The sequence below is a fragment of the Lutjanus erythropterus genome, chromosome 4 (genome assembly GCF_056507025.1).
Source record: "Lutjanus erythropterus isolate fLutEry1 chromosome 4, fLutEry1.hap2, whole genome shotgun sequence".
NCBI classification, from domain to species: Eukaryota; Metazoa; Chordata; class Actinopteri; order Lutjaniformes; family Lutjanidae; genus Lutjanus; species Lutjanus erythropterus.
The window spans coordinates 10,740,476-10,754,512 of NC_139320.1; the positions used below are offsets into that span (position 1 = coordinate 10,740,476).

A 14,037-nucleotide genomic window follows, 5' to 3' on the forward strand; every position below is an offset into this window, starting at 1 on the left:
ATAAAACTTCAGAAATATATTTTACCTTACATAGAACATTTCCCCAAAAAATCAAATGAAAAGCTTTGGCCAATATGTGTTGATACCAATATAGACATTCAGTGGAAGTTTAATCTGTGTATTAATCATCCAGCTTTTGGACAAATACACTTTTAGTTCAAACTATTTAAGTATTTACAAGCTCTTTACAAGCTCTTATTTCTTATTGTTTTACAGATTTATGTTTATATGTGACTCCTATGACTCCGTATACGAACACACTGAGCCAGAGATCAGGAGAGTGAGCGAGAGAGGAGCTCAAACTGTTTACATATTCTCTTTAAGAACGTCTCAGTGTGGAGAACCAGACAGAAAGAGAGAGACAATCTCACTCACACTTTGTGAAGATCCAACCCACAGGAAGTTTCAAAGTGAGAGCGTCACTGTAACCATAGAAACTCACTACAACTGACCTTCCTCTGCTGCAGCGAGCCTGTCCTCCTGCTCATGTTCAGAAGGGAACCCTCGACTTGCTAAACTCTCCCTAGATCAGTGTTAAAGGGATAGTTCACCCAAAAATGAAAATTCAGTCATTATCTACTCACCTTTGTGGTAGAAAATCTGAAAATGAAGACAGGCACAACGACTGAGTTTGTCTTTGTACTGATCCTTTGCAAAGTTCTACTAAAATTACACACAGTCACACAGAGTGTAAGGGAACCGATAATCAGTAAAGAGTACACATTGTCTTTCATACGGTATGGAAACAGAGATTGGGAGAAGATGAATCTGGTTGGGAAAGAATGAATCTTAAGTGTTTATCAGGAGGGTCAGAATGTACTTGTGTTATCAGAAATTGTTAATCCAAAGGGACAGATGTGTGTTCAAGGACAGGTAACCGGTTAGAACATGACAGAACATGAGAAGCAACTGTGAGGAACAACAGTATCAGCATATAATTTTCCTGCTACACCCTAATGCCAACTGAGAGTTGGGTTTATTTTGTTAGTCCACAATGCTCCACCTGCTTTCACCAAGTTTGAGTTTGCATTTTCAGAAGCATCTTCAACCAAACAAGCTGCAGTGATCTTATCAGTTTTTGCCCAGAATAGAGCAACAGTACATTCATATTTCTCATTCAGCAGAGAAATGAAACTGAGAGTTACTGGGCAGTTACTCTGAGAGAACAGTCAGATTCATGTTGATACCCTACAGTTTCATTACACACTTATCAGTAAGAAGGTTGCCCTAAAACTGAAATAAGAACCCCATCTAGTGGCCAGAATTAAAAACTGCTCTAGTTTATCATGATTTAGGTGAAACTGTTCATGCTGCAGGTACTGTCATCGCATATAAGGCCACTTCACCATTCAAGTACTACAAGAAAGTCCAATATTTCCTAAAATATGCTTCTTTTTTCCATTACTAACATATTTTGTCACACTTAAAAAAATTAAACAGCAGTTTCTGTCATTTTTAGTTAGCTGAGCACTGGCCACAGACTCAGCAACTCTTCTGTCACATCGAGTTGGTCATTGAATGAGTTTCTTGTTTCTTGTTGGACGATGTTGTTCGCCTCAGAGGCCTTCAGGTCCTCCTGGACACACACATCAGTGTCTTTTTGTGCCAATGAATCTGTCTCCTTGAGATCACTGTTTTGTTGCTGTGTGCTGAACTTTGCTGCCATCTCACTGAAATGTGACTTTTGTTTTAACAAATCAAGATTAAACTTACTTGAACTTAAAGTAATTCTGATAGTAAGAAAATGGTGAAAATGCACACACACACACACACACACACACACACTTGCGCCACTGTGATTTTTTTTTTCATTAAAAAAAAAAAAAAAGTTTTTAAATTTTTTTAGAGAACAGAGTACAGTAAAAGACAGAGGACAGAGGAGAGACACTAACATCCAGCAGAACAAAGACATAGAACACATGGAAAGCGACTCAAGCGAAATGGAAACTTCACATAATTTCAACCTTAGTTTGATGGAAGCACAGGTGAGATGTGAGCTGAAGGACAGCAGGGCCACACTCACTGAAAGTAGATCTGCAGGGCGAGTCCACTTAGAAATCCAAGTGGACTCACTGGCTCATTTTCTCAATAAGCTACAGGAAAACACTGAAGCTAAAAAGATGCAGGAGAAACTGAGCAACTTGGAGAAAGAGCTCCTTGAACAGAAAGAGAAGGCTAAGACAAGACTGGAAAAATGCAAGGGCTCCCATTGCGCCGAGCTGGATGAACACAGAGCTAGCATGGACAAGATCATAGCTGCTCTGACACAGGCAAAATCTGTGACGGAAGCTGCGCACCACAACTTCCAGAAGAAGATTGCATCCATCCAAGCTGCCTGTCTGGCTCAGATTGAGGAGCAGAAAAATGAGAACAAAAAGCTTAGGGCTGAAAGTCAGAAGGAGAGCAACCATTTCCAGTGGCAGCAGGAGAAAACCTCACTGCTGGAAAAAAAAAAAAAAAAAAAAAGCACTAGTCCTAGTGTTTACGTGGGTTTTCTCCAGGTGCTCTGGTTCCCCCACACCATCAGAAACATACATTCATTGTCATAAACATGTCTGACATCTTCATGTTTTACTGTGACTTGTTGTAGACCAAACTTAATAAAACTAAATAAACAGTAACTCTGCCAAAGTGTCTCTTTTGGGTCACTTTGCCAGTCCCAAGCCCGGATAAAAGAGGAGGGCTGGACATAGAGCTAGCAGGTCCACCCCACATAACAATCTTTTTTATTAAATTTGATGTTCTAACATTTAACAAAACAGGACAAACTTGATTTATGTAATGTGGGTCTAGATTTAAGCATTTAAGCCATGATGTTATTTTGAGAAGTGATGTCTTATTTCAATGATGAAATTAAAAAATACAAACCAAGAATCAACAGAAGAAAGTTCATTTGTAGTTCTAAACATATTTAGGGTGTTTTTTACTCACTTTTTTTCTCTCCCATGATCTTATTCCTCTCTTTTACAGTGTTCATTACAATTACATGCAAATTGCCAATTATGCAGATTAGTCATTTAGTGATTTCTGGTGACTTTTAGGACAGCCAATAGCTACTTTCCTTACTGAGGAGTTGGCAGCACTGTATCCTGCTTGTTACATGGTTATGCACTAAACAAAATCAGTAATTTGACACAAAAGCTTCTTTTGTGTTTGTGAATCAGAGAGATTAAAAGGATTTCACCTCTTCCATTATGCAGATTACAGACAGCGATCACGATCCTGTCAGTTTACATCAGATGATTCTGATTCACTAACAGTTAACAATTATTTTCTAAATTGACCGATTAGTTGTTTGGTCCAAGAAATGTCAGAAAAAAGTGAAAAATGTCAGTCAACACTGAATGTCTTGTTTTGTCCACAACTCAAAGATATTCAGTTTACTGCAAGAGAGACGTACAGAAAATATTCACATTTAAGAAGCTGAAATCAGAGAATTTGGAGCTTCTTCTTAAAAAATGACTCAAAACTATTGTCTACTAATTATAGATTAATCACTGCAGCTCTAAGTGTATTAGTTTGTCCAGCTGTTCCTTCATTTACAATTGATTGATTGATTGATTGATTGATTTAAAGACAAAAAAACGTGAAATTTCCATCCAGTGAAACATTTCTTAATCATAATGAATGTGTGTGCACTGAGCATGGTAGTATGTTGTCCTTTCCCCATTTTCTACTAAATGTATCTGTAATCTGATTACACCTTTTTTTTATCTGTAAATGTAATGGAATACAGTTACCTGTTACATGTAATCTATTACTCCTTGAGTCTCGGAACGATGCTGATCGTCGATCCACAAAGACATGACGCAATTCGTCTGACAAGCCAGAAGATCTGAGCTCCTAAAAGCTGAACAGTGCGACAGTTTTCTTATCGAATGTATTTAATCTGACAAAGGCCTCAGACTTCGTGTTTCACCAGCAGTCAAATTAGAGGGGTGGTTGTTTTGACCCAGCAGGAGGTCGGGGCAGGACGCAGGAGCAAAGTAGGCAGATGTGTTGCTGTCATACACAGCAGGATGTGTCTGTGTGGAGCCAGACCTGTCTGTGTGGACAGACGTCTGTCTCTGTTTTGTCGGGGCTGAACGCAGCCCTGGCTATGTGACACTACTTGTCTTATTTTGTTTCTGTTTTAGCTTTTTTATTTATATGTTTTACTCTGAGCCCTATTGTCTTTTTAATTGGATTTCAGGAGTCCTCCTTCATCACCAGCATCATCATCATCATCGTTGTTGTAATTCTTATTGAAGATGTTCCTTTCCATTCTTCCATTTGACAAGCTTTCAGTTTATCTACACACTCTGTCAAATGACTCAAAATACTCATTTTATTATTTCTTTTAGTGTTTATATAATGCAATATCTGTATTGGTATCAAACATTAAAAAGTAATATTAAACCATCCTAATTATGTCACAAGAGGGAATATCCAATAAACAGTGTGCACTTTTTTTGTGGGCAGAATAGACAAAAAATCTCGTGCAGTATTTGAGTTTTGCAGTCAGTTGTCTGTGTGATATGTGATATTCACACCCTGCGGGGTCATTAGCTGCACTAATGATCTGTTTTACTGTACATGCCCACAGAGTACAGTACTATCTCCTCCCAAGCTTCCCAGTGTATCCTCTTTCTTCCAAAACGAAATCCGTGTCCTGCCCCGGGACTTGTTTTCATTGTTGTCTAATGTGTGTGTAATGTCAGAAACCATTGTCGCTCTTGGTGAAAGGAACCAGTGAAGATGAACACTAGTCATTATCGCAGCACGCTGTAATGACAATCCAGGCAGTATGGGCTTTCTAAATTTAGCCTCCTTATATGAAAATGGTTGCTTTATGGCTATTTCTATGCTGTATGCTTCAGTGCTGTTCTGTTGTATTATGTAACAGTATTGTGGTTATCTTGTGCCATTACATATTTCTGTGATTGTTTTCACATCAGTGATGGCCACGTACTCTTGCCCTCATATGACACCCAGCCCTGTTTGAAGTGTCGTAACAATATAGTTTTAGTGGTGTTGAAAAAAGTTTTCACATTTTATTTACAGTACACTATGAAGAGATAACAAGGTATACTTTTTATGAAGTTAGAAAAATAATAGAAATAATACGTGCTTCATTAGACCTTGTAAGACCATTTATTAAACCATACTTAGCCTCTAATAAAGTATAATGAAAACAGAGAAACAGTACCCTTTAATTTACAAATATCCTCAAGACTTTGTCTGTTCTGAGGTCCACAAAATCAGATTTGCACGTCAACTAAAATCACAGTTTCAGGATTCATACATCTTTTCCAAAATCAAATTCATGCTCCTTTCAAACATTTTCAACGCCACTTTCAGGCTTTTCCGGCACCCGACAACTGGTAAATGACATATTTATATACAAAACGATTATTTCACCTCTTCATCACATTAAATCAGATGTTACTGTGCAATTATCAGCCAAAATTATGTTTTGTGACAGAAAGTTTAATGTCAAAATGTGTCACTTGTCTATAAGTAGACTTGGCTCCCTACAAGAAGGGGGGCAGCAAAGAGAAAATGTTCAGAATCACAGTTCTGTTCTGTTGTAATGTGAATAATACAGAATACAGAATACAGAATAATACACTCTAGTTTACAGTGGAGTTCTCTTGAACTGTGTCCCCAACTACCCTCTAATAATGCCCAATAAGGATCTTCTAAAGGGTCTAATTCTCTCTAATAAAGAACATATTTTTAGTATCAGAAGGAATAGTTTTTTCACCTTAAAACAGGACACTTAATCTATTGATTAAAATCCAGAACACTGGAGATGCATTTCATTGGGGAGTGACAATTTCCTTTTTAAAATCTTCTCTCTTTTCTCTTCTCTTTTTTAAATATTCAACATGCCATAAACTACATGTCATTAGCAGCTGCCGTGATTATAATGTACAGGTTATTTCCATCGACCAGTTGAGAGCCGAGCATCATTTTCCAGACATCTTGATCCAGACATTAACTCTGACCCTGCAGCTAGATGGATTAAAGTAAAATGAAATGGAGACAGAGATTAGAGTGCAGAAGAATGGCCAGTGAGTTGTTTCCAAACAGGTGTCCTGGGAGGTAAAATCCTCAGACGCAGGCGAGGACTAAAGAGATTGTAAAAGAGTGACGCATCTGTGGATGGATAGTGTAACAAATGTCCTCTCTCACCATGGGGCAGTCTGGCAAAAACACTGATGTTCCTTTTCATTCCATATTTCTGGAGAACAATGGCCCTTCTCAGTTGAGCAGTAACAGTCGTGGCCTAGAGACTCTCCGGCAATGCAAGTCTATATGGAGACAATAGAGGAGAGGTTTGACTTGCAAGGGAAATTAATAAAGGTTGGTTCTGGTTGGCTGAGTGCTTCATAGCTTGTGGCGAGCGTGATCACCTTTCAAGCATTCAAGGTGTTTCATTCACAACACATGAATCCACTCAGTGTAGTTAATCTCTGCACAGTGATTTTTCTTGGAAAATGCATGTTCTTTTGACAGTTTTTGATCATTTTGGTTCTGAATAAATATAATTATTTGTGATGCACTACAGTCTGGTTTATTAATTAAATTGTTAAAACAATGTCATCAGAATTGTATGTTGTTGTATGTTATGCAAGAACCATTCACAAGAACCTGCAGGATTTTAGTAAACTTCTGTGGTCACGGTGGAAAGTACCTAATGTACAATATGATGCTTGATTGATTGAATATTTCAACAGTACAATCCTCTGGATTACATTAGCATCAACACTGCTTTTATTCATTTATACTGCACATTTCAACCAACCAGTACTCTTATTTCTAATATTCTTGCATCTTACACTTATTGTTTATGTCAATTGTTTATGTACTCAACAGCTGCAACAATATATTGAATATCATGATATTGTTATAAAAAATGCCTGACACCATACTGGACTGAGACGATGTCTACTATGATATTATGCGGTTCATTATTTTATTTTATAGAAAGACTGCTACTGACTGCTGCATTGTATTTTATAGGCAATTGTACATACAGAATTCAAACATTAATTGCCAAGACAATTCATGCCAATTCTTTGCACATCCTTAGACCACAATTGGTTATATTGATTTTATTTCATTAAAGGAGGAAAGCAGAATCACTAAAAGATTTATTACCTCATAAAGGACATATTTTCAAGCATGTATATATATATATATATATATATATATATATATATATATATATATATGTATATATATGTGTGTGTGTGTGTGTGTGTGTGTATAGAGAGAAAATAAAATGTAGATGAATATCAAATTTACTGTTATTTTGTAACGGAGGATCCCAGTCAAAGTTTTTCACACGATTGCACGTTGATTTTTATCTTGAAATCCTGAAGTTTAAAGCTCTTTTGCTTCAGTACCCAGCTCTGTTCTTCAATGATTTTTTCTGATGGAGGGAAACTGGAAACAGCAGTTGTAGTTAACCTGAGGGACCTGTGTTGAATCCCACTGACACATTAATCTGCTTCATTCAGATCTGACAGTAAACCCCGCCAGGAGCTGCTGCTGAGAAAGTGTGTGTGTGTGTGTGTGTGTGTGTGTGTGTGTGTGTGTGTGTGTGTGTGTGGAGTCTATAATTAGTTGAAGGGAGGGCTTGAGAGTCACACCTCTGTGGTTTTGGGTGTCTTGAGGCTGTCAAACACTATAAAAGCCACATTGCACAGGTGCCTTTGTGACACCTGCTCAGGTACCAGCTAAGGTAAGACCCTCCTCAGATTGTAACAAACTGCAGATCTCTGCTTGAAATTTCTTGATTTTGAATTGCATTAAAAAGGAAATTGTGAAAAACTGAAATATCAGCAGTTTCAGTGATGCAAACTGCCGATATTTGTGATGTAATCTGACAATGAGATTTATAGTCACATTAAAAAACTTTAACTGATTCATGTTTTGGGTAAATAATTACTGGCATTTTGTGCTTCTGCTTTGACTCAGTTGAAAATGTTGTGTTGTTGTTGTTGTTTTATTTTTTTTCTAACTACAGCACTAATCAGTCTGACTGCGCCTCCTCCAGACAGCATGACTCTTTACCTTTGTCTCCCTCTGCTGGTCGTGCTGCTGCAGCCGGCTCTGTGTCTCTACAACTGCTCGTCTGAGTATCAGAGGACTCCAGGTGGGTTAACTGTGAGCCAGGGCATATTTTTTGTTATTGCTTAATGTTATGGACATCTTTGCATCTTTGTCTTTGCAGCAGCATTGAGAACATCAATAATTTTACCTCAAAATCTTTGTCTGAAACATAAATCAGTGCTAACCTTTAAATCACTAATTGTCAAAGTGGGTACTCTGCCAAGGACTCATTCATTTAAATTGTCATGATATAAAGATGAAAAGATAAAAAAGATAAGAAAAAGCAAAAAATATTTAAATTCATGATCTAACAAGCATCAAGCATGCATCATGGCTATTCTGTGCTGAGATAGAGCAATTATTTTTAATACTTGTCCAATGTCTTTCTAATATATTTCTCTTGTGGTGTTCTTCCACATACCTAAGACTATATAAGTCTAAGAAATATATTGCGGGGGTCCCCAATAAAGTGGACCATGATTGACAGAAACTGAGAACCTCTGCTTTAAATGTCCCTCATTCACAGACAACACGGACCTGACAGTTGACTGTGGCACCAGCATGATCACCCTGGAGGTCAACTTGTGCACGGCTCAGTGGGCAGGCTTCAATACCAGCGACCTGGCTCTGAATGGGAAACACAACATTACGGAGTGCCTGGGCTCTATCGACACCAGTGTGGACCCTCCAATCATCCGTTACCAGCTCCCTGTTAATCACAGTCAGGAGAACCCCTGCCGCCACTCTCTGCAGGTCAAAAAGTCTCAAATGATATTGAATTATGAGACACATTAGGGATATATTGACATATATTCAAACAGACAAGTAGTTCCAGTGGTTTTATTGCAGCAGGGATGTAAAATGTTTTTGAATGGAATTTTTATTCAGGGTTATTACACAGCTCTCTTAAATATTTGATGCTGATTTGTCAATTATGGATTTTTAAAGTCTGTATAGCAGACCGTTGTATAAGAAGGACAGACCGTCAGTATGGATGCAGCTCTGATTATAGGCTCTGGAGGAAAAAATAATTTTAATAATTTTAGTATTAGTAAGTAGCTGTGTAATAGGTAGAAAGTACAGTGAATGGGTTATTATTGCAAAATAAATTCCTTCAGGGAGATTCAAAATTCCACCCTGTCAGGGTTTCTTTCGAAATGATGGCCTGTTCACTGTACTTCATCCCTTTTACTTATGTGACAATGTAGATGAAGGTCATGTAATGATTGTGTTTTTTTGTTGATCAGATTTTAGATGAGGCTCCAGACCCCGCAGGTCCCTTCAGCAGCTTCTCAAGTATCCAGTCAGTGATCATCACAGGGTACATAGACACACCCAGATCTGCCCAGGGAGTGATCAGCTACTCCACAGACCTCTACTATCACTTCTCCTGCCGCTATCCACTAGAATACCTGATCAACAACACACAGATTGTAGCGTGAGTAATTGTCAATGTCAAAAAAAAAAGCCTATATTGTGTAAGTGAGACTTTTCTATGAGAATTGTTTTAGCAAGGAAATGGAAGAGTCAACAACATGGAGTTGACACATACATATAATAATTCTCTTTTCCATGATTTTATAGCTCCTCGGTCTCTGTGGCAACCAGCGATAACAATGGAACCTTCATTGACACACTGAAAATGGGTGTTTTTAATGTAAGTACAAGTTGGAATTTAGTTGTTCTAGACTACATCTATACCGAATAGATTGTGCATAATGTTGACATTTGAATTCTAAATCAACATTTGAATATTGCTCTATACTCTACTGCAGGGGTTTAAACTTACAGGTTTGTCTCCCACATCACTTTTTTATTTCAAAAAACAGATTCATTATGTGTCACAGCCACTGAAGGAACATTAGCTAACTGATTGTGATTTTCAGACATTACTTAATTGAAATTATGGATTTAATTTGACGTGAATTCTTATACACATTTAAATAGAAAAATAACTTTGTAAATTCCCAAAACATTTTTTTCATTTTAATGGAAACATTTGGCAGCACCACTGCCTCTGGGACCCACTAGATGGTGCTCTGAGGCTGCCCAGGTTACATATCCGTCTCTCTCCTCTGCTCTTTGTCTGTGTCATGGATGGATGAAGAGCTGCAGGTCTGTGTCTGTTTGACTGATCCGAGATATCCATCCAGCAATGCTTCCATTCAAGGTTGTGCAGAAGCGTGGCCATGTTTCTCTGTGCTTTAGAGTGTAACCGCTGTGAAACAACCAGAAAATAACTGCTGCTCCCCTTAGCCAACTTTAAATGGTCTTCAAATTTGTTGTTTTAAAGTGCATTAAAAAGCATTTATTGAATTACTGATATACCAACAGTTTCATCTAAACAACACAAAATTTGCAACATAATTTTGTCAAGGAAGTGTTGTGCCCTGATTTAGGTTAACCCTTCACATAAACCAGCAGCACAAGTAAGCAAAGTTCAAAATAGCAGTTTTTATTTTGCTCAGACGGAAGTCCAATGCCAAAACAACAAACAAAACTTTCTAAATTAAACCTATTCTGTCTAAATCTATCCTAAATCACGAGAAAAAACACAGGGAAAAGGGTGATTCCAAAAATCAACATTAGCAGAGTTCAACAAAATACCTCCTTCAGGCTCTGCTAGGAGGCTTGCAACTCAACTTACACATATCTTCACAAACTACAGCAGAGAGCTGGCACTTTCTTGGGACTGGAAGGCTGAAGGGAGACAGAGTGCTGCCAGCTGGAGGTTCAAATAGGCTGCGGCCCTCCACCTGGCCAATACCGTGGCAGCAATCACAGTGGATGAGCCAATCACAATTTCACAATTTCAATTACTCCTCAGCAGAGAGAGAGAGATTGCTCACACACTGACAGGAGAGAAGAAAAATGACACACAAACTCACAAACGAGCGAAAGGGTCATAACAGAAGTTACATAAAAATCATAATTTCTGTTTTTGTGTAAATAATCACTGGCAATTTTGTGCATCTGCTTAGTTGAAAATGTTATTTTAGAGTTATTTTGTTGTTGTTGTTTTTTTTTATTACTGTTGATAGTGTTGATACAACTGAGAAGTCCTACTCATTCTGCCTTAAGTTATTATAAAAAAGATCATTTCTAATTGTGGCTCATTTGATATTGTTTTTTTGGGAAGAGGCATTTGTTAATTAAAGAGGCTTTAACTTAAATGAGGAAAAAATGAGAAAAAGGGTGTTTTTTAAATTGTATCATTTATTTAATAGCATTTAATAGCATTTTCTTTGTTTAAGAAAAAATGCACAAAATTTGTAGTCCTAATGATGACAGACATTCAAAACCCTCAAGAAAAAACATTTGGTACAGCCCTTTCTCAGACACACTATAGAGCTATTTCCCTTGATTTATTTCAACTCTGATGTCTTATTCCTCCAGGACTCTAACTATGGCTATCCTTTAGTGGTACCTACAACAGGACTTGAGCTGAGAACCAGGGTCTATGTGGCGGTCGAGGCTGTTAACCTCACAGGAAAGTAAGCAAAGCCCATTTGGACGAGTTGATGCTTATAGTAACTTGTTTTATCTGAGAGCAAATATTGAAATAAAATTGAGGACAGTGTATTCTCATGGCAAACAGTAACTCATTGGCTTACTGTCCTGATTTCAGTTTCCATGTACTGATGGATCACTGCTTTGGTACTCCCACGGCATACAACATGTCGCACAGTGAGCAGCATAACTTCTTCACCGGGTATGGAAGTGCTCAGCATCAGTAAATCTTCTGACATAAAATAAATAATATAACTTGTTCATCATATTTTAGAGTGACCCATATCTAAATGTCTTTGCTCTCCACTGCTGTAGTTGTTCAGTGGACCAAAGAACATCCGTGACAAGCAACGGCCTTTCCAAGGTCGCCCGATTTAACTTTGAGGCCTTCCGATTTGTTCAGCACCGTGACCAGCCGAAGTCCAGCATCTTTCTGCACTGCATACTGAGACTCTGTGAGCCCAGCAAATGTCAAGAGCTGCTGTCTGTAAGTCGAGAAGTCAAGAAAACGACCCTGCTTTAAAGGCATCAGAGAAAGTTGTGGTAAAACAACTTTCAAAGCCATGGCAATGTTTCCAGGGCAAAGATTTGAATGGTATAATGTGTTGTCATTTATATAACTGTTTTCTGCATCTTATGAGCTGATGAAAATAGATATATCTATATAGAAATAGTTTATTTAAATCCTCAGTATTGAGCCACATGAAACACTTAAAAACTTAAATATTTGGCTTATTTAAGGTGGTTTCCGACTAGAGAAGGCTGTTGACAGCAAGGTAAAGCAGTGAAAAAAAATCCAATTATAGTGTGCAATTACACTTTTTTTGGTGGATCATTTTTTAAGTAACTTAAAATGACTAACTAAAATGTTTTTTGCTGTAAACACCAGTTCATTGCTTAGCATTCTGTAGTATTTTCAGTATAAGTACTTCATACAACTTCAAAAAGTCCAAACTATCCCTTTAAACTCCCAGGTCACCGCAGTTTGTCTTCACTGTGATTTATTTTTCAGTTTTAACATAAAACATAACAAAACATAAAACTGATATAACACAGCATATAACACAGATCAAACTAAGCCCAGCTGGATGCCTGCTGTTTTTCAGGCCTGTAATAATACTAACAGAAGAAGAAGATCTGTGACTCCTTTTGGAAAAGAAAGCGACGATTCTGCCACTGTCTCACTTGGACCTCTTTACACTGCCAGTGAAGGTTAGACCCAGTAAAAAAAATACACAACACCACTGTAGTGAACCGTGAACCATAAAAAATTGACTTTTTAACTAACTGTCTTTCTTATGTCTCCCTCCTAAAGAAAGGCCATACGCAGCTGCCTACAGTAAGTTGACTTTGATCACATTGATTATTCTAGAAATGCATATATATATATTGGAAGTTTTAATGACAACCCATAAAGTAATCTCCATTACTCTGCCCTTGCGTGAATCAGGTAACGACGCGGCATCAGACAGGGATGATGTGGACGTGACGGGCCTGGTGGTGGGGGTAGTGTTTGGCTCGGCCGCTGCTGTCTTGCTGGTTTTGGGTGGCTGGTTTGTCCTGAAGAAGTTTTACTGGATGGGAGGATTGCCTCATGCCTTTGACTAACAAATGAACTGTCTTTGCCTAATTACCAAATACTATATTGTAATTTTTATTGTAAGAACATGAAATCTGATCATGTTGTGATTTTTCCATGATAATCAAATATTCTTGTCAGGTGACGATGGAAACCAAGCAAATCTGGTGTCTTATATAACTTTCTCTGTACTTTCCGGTTATGAAGGAATGGTTAAAGCTTAATTTTATATACAGTATATATGTGTAAAGCAGCTAAGGAAATTAATCATTTTTATATTTTATGTTATTCTAAGTTTGTTTTGACACTGACAGTCTTACCAGTTCACACGTGTACCAGTTTTTGGAGTATCTTGTACAGAATCGATTGACCTTCCTGAGTCCCGCCTCTTTTCACTCTGTGCTCCAATGACAGTTAAGCATCAGTGAACTTTCTCCCTTCCTGTTTCATGTTGTTAGACATGCTACGTGCTAAGCCTGAATGTTCAAAAGAAAACCAAATGTCGAAGATGGTAAAAGACCTTGCTGGAGGACCCGTAAAAGCGACATATTTCCATCTTAAATTAGCTAATGTTGCCAAAATGCTAGTTAAGTAACTAGCTAATTTACATCAATCATTAACTAGCTAGTTAGATAGCATTTTGCAAATATTAGCCAACTTAAGATGTGACCCTTCACTATGCCGCTTTTATGAGAAAGGAGAAAGTTGACTGAGTTATCAAGTTTGATCAGCTGTTGGAGCACAGAGCAAGGAGAGAGATATTTTTGAGCATATTAAAATCTGCATTATAGAGTTCAGACCTTTTTCTATGTTTTGTACAGATTAAAAATAAAGTATGAAATCAA

The 14,037-nt window shown here is 37.7% G+C and overlaps 1 protein-coding gene across 1 annotated transcript; it reads left to right on the forward strand.

Moving 5' to 3' along the window:
- The first annotated feature begins 8,021 nt into the window (after positions 1 to 8,021).
- LOC146328097 (zona pellucida-like domain-containing protein 1) lies at positions 8,022 to 14,037 on the forward strand. Its single transcript, XM_084716944.1, has 10 exons — positions 8,022 to 8,146; positions 8,630 to 8,856; positions 9,351 to 9,541; positions 9,688 to 9,760; positions 11,500 to 11,597; positions 11,732 to 11,815; positions 11,929 to 12,100; positions 12,720 to 12,825; positions 12,929 to 12,952; positions 13,064 to 14,037. Exons 1-10 carry the CDS (start codon positions 8,053 to 8,055, stop codon positions 13,219 to 13,221), a joined length of 1,227 nt encoding a protein of 408 aa, XP_084573070.1. The 5' UTR covers positions 8,022 to 8,052; the 3' UTR covers positions 13,222 to 14,037.

Coding starts and splice junctions, on each gene's coding strand:
- LOC146328097 (XM_084716944.1), top strand. CDS start 8,053: ATGACTCTTTACCTTTGTCTCCCTCTGCTGGTCGTGCTGCTGCAGCCG. Junction 11,598..11,731: donor GCTGTTAACCTCACAGGAAA/GTAAGCAAAGCC, acceptor TCCTGATTTCAG/TTTCCATGTACTGATGGATC. Junction 12,101..12,719: donor AATGTCAAGAGCTGCTGTCT/GTAAGTCGAGAA, acceptor GCTGTTTTTCAG/GCCTGTAATAATACTAACAG.